At 42.2% G+C, this 20098-nt stretch overlaps 1 protein-coding gene across 1 annotated transcript in view; it reads right to left on the reverse strand.

The window, feature by feature from the left end:
* SLCO5A1 (solute carrier organic anion transporter family member 5A1) overlaps positions 1-20098 on the reverse strand; it is an 82462-nt gene that overhangs the window by 30008 nt on the left and 32356 nt on the right. The window contains exons 2-3 of the mRNA XM_086609376.1: positions 15361-15493; positions 5814-6037 (exon numbers count right to left, since the gene is read on the reverse strand). Coding sequence (XP_086465502.1) covers positions 5814-6037; positions 15361-15493 — 357 coding nt within the window. The remainder of the gene's footprint in view (positions 1-5813; positions 6038-15360; positions 15494-20098) is intronic.

The following is a 20098-nucleotide window of genomic DNA, read 5'->3' on the forward strand; positions in this document are numbered from 1 at the left end:
AACTAAGTGCTCTTTGTAGAAACGAACTGGAAGTCCTTGGCCAAGGGTGGACTCCAAGATCTATGCTAAATCCATTCTTTGATCCAAATATCATAATACCTGGTAAAGTTTAGGTCTTCCTGGTAAAACTGAGCTTCAGGAAAATGTCTAGTTTAGAACTGTAGATCTAAAGATACCGAAGAACTAATTAGGTAAAGAACTGCAGAGCTAACAAACATTTTGCTCTGGTGTTCGGATGTACAGCTGTACTTTCTGTTGACTCCTACTTCAATCTTATCTCAGCACTCAGTCTAAAGGTCATTATTAATTTCAAAACTAATTAGCATTTTCAAATTGGATTTGTACTGATAAACAGATAAAACTCAGTGTCTTGGAATAAGCACAAGTTTTCTTACACCCTTGTGAAGGATTCTTCAGGAAACAGCTCTGCTGATTACTGTAATTTTTGGCATGAAATAAAACAGAGATTATTCCTGCATGCTGCACTAATACATACCACCTGGAGTAGTTGAGGGTTGAAGCTCTTTGTGACTGTCTGGCATACAATGAAAAGTCGCTATATAGTAAGAAATTTGCAAATAAAAATACATATTCAGAATTAGGTTTTCTCTGATTTTCTCCTATGATAATAGTCAAATCCTGTGTCACAGAATCTGTACTACACTTCTGAATTTTAAAACCTGTAATAAAAAGACACTATAAGTATCTCACATCTTTCAACCACACTAATTCTAGTAAATGCTAAAAACTTTAAGGATCTTTTGTACTACATAATCAATCATGCATTTAAAACATTTCAATGTCACATTATTTTTGTGTGACTAGCCATAGGCCTAGGCTTTGATTTCAAGGCCATTATTAAACATGTCAGGTTCTGATTTTTAGGAGGTGTTCATAAAATACCTTTTGTTTTCACAAGTGTGCATCAGAAACAAATCTATAAGAACTTGCAGTTTCCCTCATTCTGTCATTTGAACAAATCTCTATCGATTACATTGAAATGTAATGAAAATTGAAAATTTAAATGATCTTTTAGTACAGCTGCAAACATGTTTACTCTTCTGTGCAGTAATTAAAATCTTAAACATCCTCATCTTCTTTGGTTTGTTTTTTTCTTGTTTGTTTGTTTTGTTGGGTTTTTTAATTTATTTTAAATAACCTAATACATAACTAAGAATAAATGGAAACCTGCCTTGCTGGACTGGTTTGCTAGTCTACTGGCAATTTTGTTCCTCCATGGTCTTTGACAATATTATTTCTCTAGTCAGTATTCATTTTCTTTCAGTAGTGTGCTGGACCACTGCTTGATTCAGTGTAAAGGAAAAGTGTAAGAAAAACCTGCAAGCAATTCAAATCTTTGTAAATACTGCTCTAAGCAAATCTCTTAACGCACTAAGCAGAATTTCAATTAAAAGTCAAGTAATTCTGACTTCACCTCCTTTTTCATAATTTAATATATTTTCTTTTATCCCTGTTCCTGTGCATCTAGCCTGAGGTGGTGCAATGAATACAACCAAGGGAATAAACCATCCCAGTGTACAGCACTGTCCTCTTGTAGTCCATCAGCAAAGGCTCTTGTAAGGGTGACGCAGATATTGGCCAAAGGACCTCCTCTCTGCTGGTGCTCCAAGCCCGGACAGCACTATCCAAACCTGCAGCTTTGAAGGAGGCTGCCTGCACACTGAGGTCTCAGGGCAGCTTCTGTCCTCACATAGTACTAGGCAGACGCAAGATTTGAGACAGAATTCCTGGTTTGTTTATCAGAATGGAAATGAGTGTTTTCAGTCACACATGCCTACTTCAAATATATTCTGCACGGGGGTAATTGCTAAATTCTAGAATAATGTTTTGGCATGTATTTCATTTAATTATCTACTCAAATACCATTTGAACAACCTTATTCAACTCAATTCCTCTAGCATTTTTGGTACATCCCTTAAGTACCTGGGTGGTGGCCAGGCTGTTGAACAGTCCCTAATATCCCATCAACAGTAGGGAGGTTCAGAGTGAGTTTGATCTGATTATTACTTTTGTTAACTTGATTTAGAGCAGCTCCTCGAGGCTCCAGCTAACATCGCTCATCACTGCACAAGAGCCATGCCGACCTTTTCTATTTTGAGCTCTTCAAGATGGCCTAAGACAGGGCGAGAGGGGAGTGACTGGCTGAAAGTCAGTGGCACAGCAGGATCTCCAGGCCACGGTCTGCTGAGCTCTGTGACATTTGCGGTACTCCCTGAGCACCCCCGCACACAGACCACTGTCTCCTCTTCCTCCTCCGATCCCTGCCAACCAACCTCCGAGTTCTACAGAAATCCCAATCCAGATCCTGCACTGGGGGAGCACTTCGATGGACTTACGCTACAGCCACGAGACCCTCAGGAGTTTCTTTTACCTTTGCTGATGCCCTGACAAGCGTTATTATCCTGTCTCCATCCCCAGCAGTGACTGACTAGGAAGAGCATGTGACAGCTGGTAGACATGAAAAGGCAGACAGGAACATTCCACATTTGAGAAAGGGCTGTACACAGGGACAAAACTCAAAACAGTGAGAAGAAAACCAAAGACTACAAAGTACGTGTAATTAATTAACACCCTTCAGATTCCATCAGTACATTTTAGGTAATATATACGTTGGTTTTCTTTACACTGCTCCTTTATCCAATTGCACAGTAACTTTCATTATAGTGGTAAGTAAAATAGACTGCAGATAAAATTTCCACAGCACAAAACCCTAAGGGTATCCATGTAATAAATGAAAACAGCATTTTTGTCTGATCAGGTTCCTGATTTATCTGCATGTATGGGATTGAGCCGTGGCTTCTTCATTATAAATTTCCTCTAGCTCATGTTATCTACACTATGTCTATTTCTCCCAATAAACTACATCCAATTCTCTTCCTCCTGTGACCTATTTAATGTTTTATTTAACACTTTTGATACCTGCATCAGAAGCAATCTCCCTCTCACATCGTTTACTTGCAACATAAACAGGAAAAGACTGAATTCCAAGACTTGCATCTTGAAACATGAGTAAAAGCAAAGATGTATCTGTCTTTTTATCTGATCCCAGCTCTACCACAGGCCAAAATAAAGCTCAGGTTACTGAAGTTGGAGGTTTGCAGCCAGAGCCAGTTTTGGTTTATTTCTTCAGCCTATACTGGCAGCCATTGCAGGAAAAAGGACCCCAGTCCTCTCTCCTCATGCTTTTCAATTCCTTTTCATTCATCTAGAGAACTAACTTACACGAAATTAGGACAAGTTACAGCAGGACAAGAACTATTTTGCCAGGCTTCCCGGGTAAGACAACATCATATCAGAAGACCAAAACAAACAGCTTCTTCCCTGAGACTTTCCTTACCAAAGCTGCACAGATTTTACAGATTTAATGGCACTGGCCTCTGTCATGGCAGACTACGTCATCACTGATATTTGTTAGTACAGAACACGAGATGTGATCTACTAAATCGTGAGTCTCCTGGCTACTTCCTAAGCAGAGTTTCTGCCCATCGTGCTATAAAAAGACGTAGCCCTGAAATTCAATGAGAAGTATAAAATGCACATTGCGTCTCAGAAGAAGCAATGCTAAATAACTTAGACACATTCAATCCTTTTTTCCTTCCCATTATAAACGAAATAACCTCAACTGAGAAGCTTGAGGCATGATCTCATTCCATAAAGCCCACTTAAACTTGAAAAATAATTAAATGATAGTGCATTCCTGCTGCAGGCCTCTTTGCTAGGGTAAATGACACCTAATGGGAAAGCTATTATCAGCTTATAGAAAAATACTTTTCTCCACATTATCTTGACTCGCTTGGTATCTTTCTGACATGTCGAATACAATGCTGCTTTTCACTATTCCACATGGTGAAGTTTCTTCTCTAGAGAAAATGGAAAGTTTTGAATATGAGAAGCTCTAACTTGGTGGCTCCACTAGTATATTAATATAGGATTTTGTAGAAGGTATGGTACACATTTAAGCAGATGTATATAAAAAAAGTATTCTGTGAAAAAAAAAAAGTACTAGGAAACATTCTCCTAAGAGTACACTTGTTTTCTGTGTTATGTGATGTTCCTGTAGTGACACAACATGACCTGGAAGGTGAAATTATGTACAGAGAACTAGCATCAGCCATCTCATCCAGAGGCGGAGTTTGTCTGAATCCCTGTCTCTTTTCCAGGCACACCTACACAATGAAGCAGTCCCTCTGCTGTGACACGGTCTGCAAAGATCAGGAAGGAGCCCAGCAAAGACTGAACTCCCCTTTCATGCTTCCCTAAGTTAGTGAGAAAACCTTGACAGGAATAACCCTGAACTACTTTTGCCAATCAGAAGCCAGTAGCTTTGAAGGCCAAAAAGAAATGCAACTAGCTTTATGGATTTAGGAGAAAACATTATGTATGAGGACTCACAAATATGGGGAATAGAGAGTCTTCAAAGAAGGAAGTAGATAACATGCTTTTCCTCCTTCTCCATCACTTTTTTAGCTACTTTGCAAAAAAAGCGAGATGGTTTTGAAAGATCTGATATTGCAGGTTTACCTTGCTTGCTTTGTGCCCTGATTAAGATGCTGTTTTGTAAGCTAATAAAATCACCACAGGCAAATTCTGGTCTCCTATTTTTCCTTTACTTCCACAGAAATTAACAGTAACTTTAGGTACCCTGAGAATACAGATGTAAATGCAATGTAGAGCAAATCAATATGCATGTGGGCAAATACTACCTAGAATTACACTGGTTTTAGTCTAAAACTAGCACACTAATTTTGCTAAGCCTTGCCTACTCAATATAAAGTGATCATAAATGTATCATTAAAAAATCTGTCAATCATTATATCTTGGACTGATATCCAATGAAAAAGTAACATTAATGTTCATGTCAACAAACAAACACTTTAAAGTTTTGAGTTCAAATTACATCTAATGGCACAAATGACATTTCACGGTTTCTCCTAGTCCCATTGCATTCATCAGGCTATCACAAAATGGCATAACCAGCATTTGTACCATGGAATCCAAGGAGGACACAACAGCATTGACAACACAACAGCATTAATGCATATTCATTTTTTGTCTTACACTATTCAATATTATTACACTGTTAAGCCTATATTGTCAACTCCAAATGTATATGCTTCATATTAATTAATTTTTAACAATACTGCCCTTCTTTCCATGACATTTTATCAATGATTACTACTTATTGTTAGATTTCATATTAACGGTTTACTTCTTGAATAAAATAAAAATCTCTATTACTTGCCAATCTTTTGATCTCTTCTCATTTCAAAATTAGCACAGGTTTCATTCATCCTAGCCTTTTGAAAATAAATAGCTTGCAGTATAAAACAGCCAGGAAAGGCATATGAAACCAATATTCTTTCTCAATTAACTTACTCAAATGCATGAATGTAACTGAACTCACATACTAAAATAGTTTTTACTTGTTTCACTTACATTTTCGAAGAGCGCTTTATTCTGTGAAGGACAGCTTAAAGCAACTATGAGTTACAAACTGTAAGGTGTACAAATATGTCTGGTAATAGAGGTCCTGTAACTACAGGAAATAGGCTACCTGTTTGTTACAGGTGCACATTAAACACTTCAATAATTTAAGTAAATGGATGTCTAACACTCATCATTGCATTTTGTAATTTTATAATTTTAGAGGACGACCATCTACTAAAATCTCAATAGCAAAACATAATATTAATTACAGGACATCGAAACTCTGCCTTCAATTACACTCATACAATCCTAGATGACCCTATATACAAAATCTAAAGCATTTAAAAATTTTTAAAAAACTTCACCTTTAACGTTCTTTCCAAATCCCATAGAAGCAGGTACTGCACTGTCTGCTTGTATTTTGCTATTTGTTTTCTCTTTCATGACTTCATCATCACTTGAAACATCATCAGAGTTCATCTTTTTCTTTTTCTTTTTTTTATGTCGAGGAGGAAGCTTTTTCGGAAAGGTAAACATGGGAAATATCACAAGGAGCATTGCAATGGCACAAAGAAGAAATCCACTCCACCTAATGCCAGGAGACAGGAACAGAAATGAAAGCCAATGCATTACATGAAATAAAAAAACCCAAAGTGATTATTACAGGCTGTACTGACTGGAAAGACATATTTGCAAAATATGGAATATTAAGAGTAAAGGACGTGTGGAGGAGAGCCTTCACTGCACTAAAATCCTTAATTAGAAGATGTTTCTGTTGGGTTGTCTACTGATAAAGGTATTTATTCAGAACCCATCAAATATTATGAAATAGTGTCAGCTTTGAGTTCCCATAAATTTGCACTTTTGGTAATGATTCAGTACCAAATGCTGAGAAGTAGATACTCACTTTCACTTTGCCTTTCTTGGGTAATTCCCAGTAAAGCAATACAGTATTCCTCTGGAGAGCATGAAATAAGTTATCCATGGCATGAGAAGATAAAATATCCACACAGATACATCAGTACTAAATCTGTTCTGCTTTCCAGTGCCTCCCTCTCTCTGCCCTGACCGTCCATCCTCTTCGTTCCCAACGAAGAGCTCTCAAAGCCCGATTGTAAACAACCAATGTGCTGCAGTTCACCCCAGGGTTTATGCCTAAAACTTTCCAGCTGGGCTGGGTTTATGTGGTGGGCTTTCGGCAGCAGGGAGGGACTACAGGGATAGCCCCTGTAAGGAGCTGCTGGAAGTTTCCCTGGCTCCAAGTCAGACCCGACTCCGGCCAGGGAGTCTGACTCCGCTGCACGGAGTTTGTCCTGCCGGGACCAATGAGGTTCATCAGACCAGTCAGGATCAGAGCAGCTGCAGCAAAGAGAGGAGGGAGATGTGAGAGAAAAAACCCTGCAGACACCAAGGTCAGTGAAGATGGAGCGGGAGGAGGTGTGCCGGAGCTGGGATTGCCCTGCAGCCTGTGGTGAGATGGCAGCAGCCCCCCTGCTGCCCACGGAGATTAACAGTGGAGCAGAGACCCACCTGCAGCCCGTGGAGAAGCCCACGCAAGGGCAGGTGGCTGTGCCCGAAGGAGTTCACAGAGGACTGTGTCCCGTGGGAAAGTACCCCTACACTGCTGGAGATGAAGGGTGGAGCAGAAACACATCTGCAGTCCATGGAGGACCTCAATGCTGGGGCAGATGGCTGCACCTTAAGAAGCTGTGATTCTGTGAGAAAAGCCCATGCTGGAACAGTCTGATGGGTAAGGACCTGATGAGATCCATCCGCGGGTCCTGAAGGAACTGGCAGATGAAGTTGCCAAGCCACTGGCCATTGTATTTGAGAAGTCATGGCGGTCTGGCGAGGTCCCCGATGACTGGAAGAGAGGGAACATAACCCCCATATTTAAAAAGGGGAACAAGGAGGACCCGGGCAACTACAGGCCGGTCAGCCTCACCTCTGTGCCTGGCAAGGTCATGGAGCAGATTCTCCTGGGAACCATGCTAAGGCACATGGAGAGCAAGGAGGTGGTGGGTGACAGCCAACATGGCTTCACCAAAGGCAGATCGTGCCTGACCAACTTGGTGGCCTTTTATGATGGGGTGACAGCATCGGTGGACAAGGGTCGACCAACGGATGTCATCTACCTGGACTTGTGCAAAGCTTTTGACACTGTCCTGCACAACATTCTTCTCTCTAAACTAGAGAGGCATGGGTTTGATGGATGGACCACTCGGTGGATAAGGAATTGGCTCAATGGCCGCACTCAGAGAGTAGTGGTCAACGGCTCCATGTCCAAGTGGAGACCGGTCACGAGTGGCGTCCCTCAGGGGTCCGTGTTGGGCCCGGCCCTCTTCAACATCTTTGTCGGTGACGTGGACAGTGGCATGGAGTGCACCCTCAGCAAGTTCGCCGATGACACCAAGCTGTGTGGTGCCGTCGACACGCTGGAAGGGAGGGATGCCATCCAGAGGGACCTCGACAGGCTGGAGAGGTGGGCCCGTACCAACCTCATGAAGTTCAACCAGGCCAAGTGCAAGGTCCTACATCTGGGTCGTGGCAATCCCAGGCACAAATACAGACTGGGCGGAGAATGGATCGAGAGCAGCCCTGAGGAGAAGGACTTGGGAGTACTGGTGGACGAGAAGCTCAATATGAGCCGGCAATGTGCTCTTGCAGCCCAGAAGGCCAACCGCGTCCTGGGCTGCATCAAGAGGAGCGTGGCCAGCAGGTCGAGGGAGGTGATTCTCCCCCTCTACTCTGCCCTCGTGAGACCTCACTTGGAGTATTGCGTCCAGTTCTGGAGTCCCCAACACAAGAAGAACATGGACCAGTTGGAGAGGGTCCAGAGGAGGGCCACGAAGATGATAAGAGGGCTGGAGCACCTTTCCTATGAGGACAGGCTGAAAGAGTTGGGGCTGTTCAGCCTGGAGAAGAGGAGGCTCCGGGGTGACCTTATAGCGGTCTTCCAGTACCTCAAGGGGGCCTACAAGAAAGATGGGGAGAGGCTGTTCAGGAGGGCCAGTTGTGATAGGACAAGGGGTAATGGTTTTAAAATAGAGGGAAGTAGATTCAGGTTGGATATTAGGAAAAAATTTTTTATCATGAGAGTTGTAGAACACTGGAACAGGTTGCCCAGAGAGGTGGTGGATGCTCCATCCCTGGAGACGTTCAAGGCCAGGTTGGATGGGGCCCTGAGCAACCTGATCTAGTTGGAGATATCCCTATTCCTTGCAGGGGGGTTGGACTAGATGACCTTTGAAGGTCCCTTCCAGCCCTAACGATTCTATGATTCTATGATTCTATGACCGGATTCCACAGGAAGGACTCATGTTGGAGAAGTTTGTGGACAACTGTCTCCCATGGGAAGGGATCCCACTCTGGAGCAGGGGAAGAGTGTAAGGAGTCCTCCTCCTGAGGATGAAGGAGTGGCAGAAACAACATGTGACAGACTGACCACAACCCCCATTCCTCGTCCCCCTGCACTGCTGGGGGAAAGAAGTAGAGCCGGGAAGAAGGGAGGGGTGAGGGAAGGTGTTTTTAAGATCTGGCTACATTTCTCATTATCCTCTCTCAGTGTGACTGGTAGTGAATTAACTTGATTTGCCCCCAATCAAGTCTGTTTTGCCTGGGGCCATAGTTGGTGGGTGATTCCTCCTTTTTCTTATCTCAATCCTCAGGTCTTTTGTTACATTTTTCTCCTCTCCATCTCACCAAGGGAGGAGAGGAAGCAATGAGCAAGAGGTTGCGTGGTGCTTAGTTGCCACCTGGGGCTAAACCACAACACCAACTTTGTTCTGTGACCACCACCTGAAACACCCCTTCACAAAAAATTCCCTCTTCTCTCCTTCTGTCTTATAAGAATGGGATATAAAAAACCCTACAATGACTCCTCGGCTCAAATTGAATGACTCAGGACATACCCACAGAAGGGGCAATGTATGAGATACCAGAAAAGTGCTCTTCGGATTGCAGGCATACAGTTACCCTCCCTGATGCCAAAAGCTTGATGAACTTCACCACTGCAACACAGATGGACAAAAGGGTCTTACTAGAAAGTACTCCAAAGTTAAACTTCTGCAGTTGGAAGGCTGATAGTAGAGTATCAGATAACATAATTTCTCCTCCTAAATTCATCTTTCAATGAAAGGCTACATGAAAACATGGATAAACTCACGGATGCTTCCATAAAGAAGGACAACCTCAGAATTCATCCATAGAGTTCCTTCCACGTACTGAAAGTGCAATTCTCACTTTATACTGGTTGCACTGGTTTTATGTGGCAAGGTTTTGGTAGCAGGGTGGCAGGGTGGAGGCTGCAGGCGTGCTTCTGTGAGAAGGCACCATGAGCTGCTCGCATGTTGGACAGAGCCAGCTCCAAAACAGATTCACCACTGCCCAAAGCCGAGCCCATCAGCACCGCTGGTGACACCTCTGTGGTAACTTATTTAAGAAACGGTAAACAATGCTGAACAGCAGCTATGCGAGCAGAGTGAGAAAATGTGAGAGAAACAGCCCTGCAGACACAAAGAAAAGACAGGGGGAGGAGATGCTCCAGGCGCCAGAGCAGAAAGTCCCCTCCAGGCCCAGGATAAGACCATGGTAACGCAGGTTGTTCCCCTGCAGCTCATGGAGGACCCTGGTGGAGTAGATATCCACTCTGCAGCCTGCGGAGAACCTGTGCTGGAGCAGGATCCTGGCAGGAACTGTGGCCTGTGGAGAGGAGCCCACACAGAAGCAGGTTTTCTGGCAGGACCTGTGACCCATGGGGGATCCATGCTGGAGCAGTCTGATCCTGAAGGACTGTGGTGGGTTGACCTTGGCTGGATGCCAGGTGCCCACCAAAGCTGGTCTATCACTCCCCTCCTCAGCTGGACAGGAAAGAGAAAATACAATGAAAGACTCATGGGTCGAGATAAGGACAGAGAGACCACTCAGCAATTACCATCACAGGCAAAACAGACTTGACTTGGGGAAAATAAATTTAATTTATTGTCAATTAAATCAGAGTAAGTAAATGAGAAAATAAAAAAAAATAATAAACCAAATCTTAAAACAGCTTCCCTTCAACCTCCCCCCCCACAAAGTGGCACAGGGAAACAGGGAATGAGGATTATGGTCAGTTCGTCACACGTTGTCTCTTCTGCTCCTTCCTCCTCCCCCTGAGGAGGAAGGAGCAGCAGAGACACTTCTGACACTCTTCCTCTGCTCCACCATGAGGTCTCTCTCATGGGAGACAGTTCTGCACAGACTTCTCCAATGTGAGTCCTTCCCACTGGCTACAGTTCTTCACAAACTGCTCCGACTTGGGTCCCTTCCATGGGGTGCAGTGCTTCACCAAGAAACTGCTCCAGCATGGGTCCCTCATGAGGTCACAAGTCCTGCCAGCAAACCTGTTCCAGCATGGGCTTCTCTCTTCATGGGGCCACAGGTCCTGCTAGGAGGCTGCTCCAGCACAGCTATCCATGGGGGCACAGCCTCCTTAGGGCATCCACCTGCTCTAGTGTGGGGTCCTCCATGGGCTGCAAGTGTATATCTGCTCCACCGCGGACTTTCATGAGCTGCAGAGGCACAGCCTGTCTCACCATAGTCTTCACCATGGGCTGCAGGAGAATCTCTGCATCTCTGCTCCAGCGCCTGGAGCATCTCCTCTCTCCTTCACTGACCTTGGTGTCTGCAGAGCTGTTTCTCTCACATATTCTCACTCCTCTCTTCTGACTGCTGCTGATGTTGTACAGTTTTTTTTTCCCCTTCTTAACTATGTTATCCCAGAGGCGCTACAACCATCGCTGATGGGCTCAGCCTCGGCCAGCAGTGGGACCATCTTGGAGCCAGCTGGCATTGGCTCTATCGGACACAGGGGGAGCTTCCAGCAGCTTCTCACAGAAGCCACTTGTGTAGCCCCTCTACTACCAAAACCTTGCCACAAAAACGCAACACAAGAATAATTTTTACATTTTTTGTACATATTTTACACTTTAAAAAGGAAGGTAAAACAGAAAACTACTAATTATATATTTATTCGAACTTTAAACATTTAAAAGCATTGAACAGACAGAACCACTTGCACAAGACACAAAAACATTTGGCCTGATATTTGTAATGCAAAGATATTGCAAACTATATTTTCAAATGAAGGCAAATTCATATGCATGTGTAATGGTTTGTGTGGTAAATGGTTATGCAAAAGCAAACACCAAACAGCCATGTGTAACACCCTTTCTAGAAAGATTGTATAGGAAGCCTTTGCAAGGCAAATCCAGATGACTGAAAGTTTTGACTAGTTTTGATATTATGTAAACAGAAAATCCTCTATTCATTCGTTTTAGCCGATAACATACATGGATTAGAAAGTAGACTTTTAGGAGGATTAGTCAGCACTATCTGAATAAATCAGTAGACTGTATAAAAATGTAACATCCCTTTCAGGATCTCAAAGGCAGAAGCTGCAAAGGCAGTGATCAAAGAAATGATCTGTGGCAATAATACACAGAAATCTGAAACCACCTGCTCAGCAGGAAACAGCAAAGGAGACAGAGGCCTGTGATGTAGCACAAAATGAGATTCAAATCCAAAGGGACCATCATGGTAGCATCCCGAGTGCCGGAGATGTCACAAATGCAGCACTGGATGCAATTATCTGCACCATCTACACTTCATCTTCCTGGAGAAATATCAAAGAATTAGAAAACAGACAAAAGACAGTATCAAAAATAATAAGGACACCTACAATGGGAAATGAGAGGTCAGAACAGGATCTGTATTAATTAAAAGCCCTTGATTTTCTGTCTTCTAAAGACAAAGAAAATATGCAGGAGAGTACCTCAAAGGCATCCGCACAAGCTCTAGGACCTCAAACAAAAGCAATTAAAGCGAAGGAAGGACCAGACAGTGCTGGAGGAACTCGTTTAAACTTCTTGTGTGGAACGCCGATGAAAGACTATATGGGAAGATCCAAGTATTAAATAGATTCAGAACTAGGCAAATGCTCAGAAAAGTGTCAGCAAAAGAAAATTTCATTCAAAGCACCCGACAGACTGCCAAGGGCTACTCCACAACTAATGAGATCCCTGTGTAGCACATTAACAGTTCTCAAGACAACAACATGATGGATGATTTCTAACAGATATCCCTACAGTTACCACATTTGAATAAAAAGCAGTTTTAAACATCTGATGGGCTGGCATAGCCAGCTGGCCTGTAATTTAGCCCAGCACACCTACAGAAAGTCCAGGAGCTCAAACCCAAGTTCTGTGAAACTCAAGGAAGAATCAGATCAGAAATAACCCTTAGAAATAACCACTTACTTTGTTTATCAGGTTTCACAAGAGATAAACCAAGTTACCTGTCCTGCACATATGCAATACACCTCTTAGAAAAAAACAGCTTCAGTAAAAAATAGGCTTTACTCTAATTTCTGTAATCACAGAAGCTGTACTTACTATTTTGTCTGTAATCATTACCTCCTTTAATAATGACAATTTTCAACTGGGTCCCTATGATGAGTTACGTTAGAAACCTTACAGGTATAATGAAGGAAAGATGAGAATCAAAGACACTAATTTAGTTCAAAGGAGACAAGGCTGAGAAATCTCAAATACTACTGCCCATTAACTTGTCTCAGCTGCACCCTACTTCTAAAAAGCATGTCAGCTGAAATAAGTACTAGCCTACTCTTAATATTTCAAATTGTTAGATTACGTAAATAAAAATAACCTTGGCTATGCGGCACTTCCCTCCAAGGAGATAATGTCATGGTCCCAGAAAATAGATTTCAGTTGAATGCAAGTCTACTGTTCCAGAGCTTTCTGCAACTAGGTAGTCAGTAAGCAGCAAGGGACAAAGGACCAATCCTCACACCATGACAGTCTTCATTTTAAGGGGTAGACAAAGCTTCAGAAAGAGAAAAGAGAATGAGGCGCAGATGCGATGCACACCACCGAACTTTTACGAGAGGACACCACAGATTGTGAAACAAATTATTAGAGGTCTGGTAGCAGGGGATACTTTTTTGAAATTAAAGAGAGAAAAAATTGAGAAAGCCAAAACTGAATACAAGGACCTGGAACACCCTTCAGGGAAAACCAATCTCTACAGATTTAATTAACATGATGGAAAAAGGAAACTGAATGACTTTTACTTTTCTGTGCTGGCTAGCATGCAACTCGCCTGCTGAGATCCTATGACAGCCTATTTCCTGCCCTTGCTTCAGCCATATTTGCATCACTTCTGCTGGCACTCGGGTGCATAATTGAAATCACCAAGACACTTTGTTCAGGTGGCATTAAATATTGCAGATACATAAAATGCATTTAGTAATTTGATATAAAAGCTTCCAAATGCCCAAACTAGGCTATTTTCCCTATTTTGCTTGCAAGGCCTGGTACAGTAGACATTCTCAAAGTCTGCCCACAGAAACAGTTCTAAGAGGTGACTTCCCCCAGCTCTTACCATGGAGCTCAGTGGTTATAGCATTCCTGTAGGATTCCAGGGATCCATCTACTTTACCTTCACCGGAGCTGCTTAAGTTAAAACTCACATAGATACACCCAAACTACAAGGCAGCTACATGAGTGGCTGCATTATAGATGCAGCCAAAAGTAGTAAAGCCTGCCCCACATTCATATAGCCCCACTGATTTCAATTGTTAAACATATTTAGGGGCCAGTTCACGATTTCTGTTGAAATGTACTGAGCAGATGCTGACTACCAGCTCTGACATGTCCTTAAAAACACATGAAACATAAGAGTTTTACAAAGAATATGTAATATTTTGCTTTGATTTCTAATCTTTGTTTCAAGAATAGTCAAAGAACATTTTTAACACTGCAGTACATTCATATGACAAATCTTTTCTGTAAGGTAAGTCAGTATATACATGCGAGCACTGAGTCGTTAACCTCAAGGCCATAGGTTGACTGAGCACTCAGGTTTGCCTTTACCTCACTGAAAATTCAGCTAGACAATCCTGTGCAGCAATGCTCTTGGACTAAGTAAGACAAATAAAGCAGCAATAAATCTTTGAAGGCTTAAGAACACTCCAAAGAGAGAATTTTTCACATCAAACTGTCAGGAGAGATCACTGCAGGACAAATAGAAACGGATACGATCTGACTGCGATGGCACCATGCACAAGAACAGACACTGCACCCTACACCTAGAAAGCAAGGTCTCCTCCTGGTACAATGAACTTAAGCCTCTTCTGGGCTTGCACAAAAATTTCAAGGCAAATTTATGAATTATCTCAGAAAAGCCAGTTCGGCCTCTTCAAGACCTGCCTCCTCAAAGAGCCACTTCCAAGGAGGTTACATATCAAAGGCTGCCCAAAGACATCAGCTAATGACTACGGCTGTTACATTTCTGTGCTGCTGGAAGCCTACTGTTTACTAGAGAATAATGTGATGGTTTACACCATCTGCTGCCTAAACACGAGTCATCACCCTGAGAAACAAGACAGGAAAGGCCATGTTCTGACTCCATCCTACCTCCTTCTAGACCAGAGTAAACAAAGTCTACCATTTCTCATCTGGGCAGCAGAGCTCAGCATTTCACACTGCCTGCTCTGGAAAACAAAAGAAGGGATTAATCCACCTTCCAGCAGGAAGGGCTTGGCCCCAGACAGCAGTGATCCTCAACGGCCTCTTGCAACATGGATATTCTGTCCTGCCATCCCCGTGCTGAGCACTGCCAGTCAGTGCCCACAGTGATCAGAGATAGTCCTGGAGCCGCCAAAAGCAGGAGGTTTTCCATGCAATGTGCCCATGCGCTTCTGTGGCAAGAAGCTGGTGTACAGTAATCGACAGAAACCTCCTCTTCCTTGGCCTATAACCTTTAAACAAGTCCTCAAGGAATACAATCTCCCAACCTGTCTCAACTCCCTACCAGCAATTTAGAGAGTAGTTTTGAAAAATGCTTGATCCTTACCAGTTTCCAATGAATCGGGGATCACTCTGGTCAATATAAACAGTTGTCCTAGGATCAACATAGAAACCAATGAGAAGTCCTCCCAACAAGTATCCAGCTGCAGGACCGAGTGCTCCCATTACATACATGATGGCTGAGGAAACAAAAGGTCAGAGTCAGGCATCAGTAAAATGAACGTTTCATTAGTTATTCACACATAAAATTCAAAAGCAAAAGACGCTTCTTAAAGAAGGGAGTTTTGTACCTTAAAACCTTCAGAGCTCTTTTTTGCAATTTTCAAAGGCAGCGACTTCTGCATAAGTGACATTGATAAGAAAATTACTGCTTTCTGTACGTTTTTGGTCAAATAATGGATGGAAGTATATCCTACTTTGGTATTTTGGATGGAAAGCATACTTGACTTTGACAGTATTTTTCATATTTGGTAACACATTCTTTGAATCAAAACAAAATTTAATACATAAATATAAAAAATGTAATTAAAGGTAAGCAAACAGAAAAGCAAAGGATAAAAATTGTGTAAGACACCAACGCACATAGTACAACATTCCAACTTAGTTACCATCAGACTAATACTGGCTTTAAAAGAACGATCAAAGCTAAGAAATAAAATATTCTTATTTCAGAGAGTGACAGAATTATGTTTTTATCTGTGTAGCCATGCATTTGCCCGTTTTACATACTGATACCAGCAGATCATATATACCATATTTCCTGCAAGACTTCTGCCTTATTCAGAACATTTGACCTTTTAAATTTAAAATCTTAATGCTATTTTAAAAGAGATTTCCTAGTTTAAAAAGCAAGTAAAGTGCAAATAAGTTTCTTGTGTGCAACCATACAGACACATATTTTACATCATCATAGTCTGAACATTGGATGACAGCAAAACCCTTATAACTTGGAATAACAGAGTAGGAGATACTGATCAAAGGCTCCTATCTGCTGTGTCTTCTACAAGACACTCTTCAGAGTGCAGTCTTCAGTCCTGGTCCTTCAGCCATCCACATCAGGGCATGTGTGAGAAAACACAGCAGCTCTCCTTTGGCTGGTGTGCCAGCGCTGTCAGGAGCAAGGGAGAGACAGAGGCAAGGAAAGACTACATCTTAGCATGGGACCAAGACACAACTGGACCTGAGACCCAGGAAATCTTTCTGCATCTCCCAGTAGAGGCATAGTTGTGAGACACCAGCAGAAGCAGACAAAAACATCTAGTCTGTTTGCTGACAAAAACTGAATGCTGAGATTTAGGAATCCTGCTCTCATTCCCAGGTTTTGAAAGATGGATAATTTAAAGGCTGTCATTTGCCTTGCCCTTAAGTCCTGCCAATTCCACTTCTTTCCTCTTCTACTTCTGCAAATCCTAAATCAAATTTTGAATTAAGCCAAGGTCAGTTATCACAACCTTAAATTCAGACACCTTTTACAAGATCCATATGAACTTGACCACAACACCAAGACCACAGCCATTTTCCAAAGATTGTTCTCTTTTAAGTGACCAGCTGTACCAGCTGAATGTTTACAAGTCCATGGGCTCTGATAGGATTGATCCCAGAGTACTGAAGGAGCTAGCAGTTGTTATGGCAGGACCATCTACCAAAGGTCTTGAGAGTATGGGGAGGTCCTTGCTGACTGGAAGCTAGCCAATGTTATTCCCATCTACAAAAAGGGCAGGAGGGAAGACCCAGGGAACTACAGATCTGTTAGTCTAATCTCAGTTCCTGGCAAAATTATGGAGAAGATTACATTGGGTAATAGTAAAACGCATTTAAAGAATAATGCAATCATCAGGCACAGTCAACAAGGGTTCAAAAAAGGAAAGTCCTGTTTAACTAGATATCTTCCTATGACAAGGTCACCCACCTAGTGGATGAAGGGAAGGCAATGGATGTAGCTTTTGCGGATTTTAGTAAGGCTTTTGATACTGTTCCTCACAGCACCCTTCTGGACAAGTTGTCCAACAATGGGATGAGCAGGTTCATGGTGTGCTGGGTGAAGAACTGGCTAAAGCACAGAGCTCAAAGGGCTGTAGGGAATGGGAATACATCTGGCTGGTGACTGATCATGAGTGGTGTTCCTCAGGGTTCCATTCTAGGGCCAGTTCTGTTCAAAATATTTATCAATGATCTGGATGCAGGAGTTGAATGCACCGTTAGCAAGTTTGCTGATGATACCAAACTGGGAGGTTCAGACTGGACATCAGAATGCATTTCTTTACCAAGAGGGTGGTCAAACACTGGAATAGGCTTCCTAGAGACGTGGACAATGCCCCAGGTCTGCCAGTGTTTAAGAGGCATTTGGACAATGCTCTTAACAACATGTTTTAACTTTTGGTCAGCCCTGAAGTGGTTAGGTAGTTGGACTAGATGATCGTTGTAGGTCCCTTCCAACTGAACTATCGTATCCTATCCTATCCTATCGTATCCTATCCTATCCTATCCTATTATACTCCTATTATATTCTAATCTATTCCCCTACTCTATCTCTTTTTTTCCTTAAAGCATCCTGCAGTACTTATCCCTTTTAAGATGCTTCTGCTCTGCTTATCATACTGTTTGGCTGTAAGCACAAAAGGCAAGAGGAGTGGTAAGGGACAGTCTCTGCTGTCCACTCACATGTCTGATACCAATGAAACCCAAGTTCCAGCAGCACACCATCACTTGCTCAGCTGCTGCAGATCCACTGTGTAGCACATGAAAAAACAACTGATTATCTAATTCTCTGAAAACATCATCTTCACTGCAAAATCTCTATCTCCACATGGTTTCTGTGGACCAGTTACTCTCCAAGGCAGTATGCAGAATCCATCCTTTTTGGTCTCATCCTGAGTCAGACATGTTGTGTCCTAAACTGCAGCAGCTGAGGAAGCATAACTGAGTTGTTAGAGCTTAGGTTTCTGCATTACCAGTTACAGTAAACTATATCTTACAGACAAAATACGCAAAACGAAATCACTAAATCTACCTGATTAAACCAAAATAACTTGTACATTTTTGTCTTATGTTTTGAAATAAGAGAAAGAATAAAAAGAATATTCTTATTAGTAAAAAGTGGCTGCTGAGAGCTGTATTGAAGGGAAAACAATCACAAAAGCTATCACAAGAGGTAAACTGCCTATAGTAAAAAATGCTTCCTGACTACAAATTGATTAAATGGTTCCAGACTACAAATTGATTAAACAGATTTATCACTTTTAAGTTACTCCTTCTTAAACACATTTTCAGTTTTTATGAAACTGCAATTTCAAATAAGTAGATTTTGCTTAAGACCTTTTTGCATAATGTTTTCCAGAACTGTGTTCACTATTCAAATTTATTCCAGCCATGTTCCCTTCTAGATTGACTGTAAACAATTCTCTGTATGCGTAAAATGCTCCATCAGACGTTGTAACGCTGCTCCTTAGCAGTAAGTGGTTAGATAAACCCTACAGTAACCGTTGTTTGCAAAATCCACATCATAAGGAGGGGAAAAAAAAAAACAACCTCCATCCACTATGATAAATTTTGTTCTACAAATGTTTGCTTGGAAAATTGATTCAAACAACTACAGCAAACTCAGATCTCTAAAATGTTGACAGAGGAAACACAAAGGGAGTAAAAGAGTGACCAAATCCATTCATTTCAGTATTCAGAAAAAATACTTATGCTGCATTTATTCAGCTTCAGTTCCACCACTGAAACAGGCAAAATGCAGCAACTGCTTAGGGTTGGAAGCACTACCCAGACGGTGTATTTTGTACACCTGGTAACTTCAGAGGGTTTTCTTCATAAGCAGAAATACTGTACAGTAAAGATAAAAGTAACAGTGTACACTGTGCTCCATTAGAGGAGGGAATGCTGTCCACCATTTCAAAAGTATTTTAAAATTACTGTATGCTGTTCAGGCTTTAAGATTTTTTTTTAATATAACGTACAGACAACACGTAACTTTCTGGATCTTTCAGAAAACAGAGAGCCCCCATGTGCCTGGTCCGCGGCAGGAGGAAACCTGTGAGCAGACAAGTTCCACAACTGACATTTTAAGACACTTTGCAGCATCTTCCTCACTGTCTAGTAATGGCTTTTATCAGAAATCAGACACCAAGTGCAATAAAGTGATCTGGACTTCTAAATAGAACTAAAGCATGGCGAGTAAAAGATTTTGATATTTCAAAATGAAGTACTTGAAAAAATCTGCCCCAAACCTCCAAACCTTGCTGTGGAAGCGAAGGGAGAGCCACCTCCAAGAGTCAACCTGGCAGGCTCCTCCAGGGTTCTGGACCCTTGAAATTCTGGTCACAGCCCTCACAGCTGTGCACCCCAATGTCCAGGAATAAATAGATTCCTGATTCCCAAAAGGGCACCAAGATTACTGGATGATATGGAAAGGGAACTGAACTGGAAACAGATGTAATCAAGGTGTCATCAAAACTGAACCCACTTCACAAATAAAAAATTCTATGGAGAATTTTCCCATAATTTTTTCCACTCAGGTCACTAGAAGGTCTCCAGCTTCTGGATGAAAAAGATTCTGAAACACACAGATTATGAACAAGCACCTTCCTTTCAGCCCCCTGCCTGGCATTTCAGTTAGCTCTTTTTGGTTCTCCCTCTTTCGGCCATGATCTGGGATCTTGATCTAGGGAGTTGAACTGATTCAACAGCCAAGAAGTTTTAACAACCGAAGTAACAAACATTTTTATCAGGGGACATGCTGGAGTACTGTGATGCAGAGGCAGGTCACATGGTATCCAGCTGAT

The sequence above is a fragment of the Tauraco erythrolophus genome, chromosome 3 (assembly GCF_009769465.1).
Source record: "Tauraco erythrolophus isolate bTauEry1 chromosome 3, bTauEry1.pri, whole genome shotgun sequence".
Classification (NCBI taxonomy): Eukaryota; Metazoa; Chordata; class Aves; order Musophagiformes; family Musophagidae; genus Tauraco; species Tauraco erythrolophus.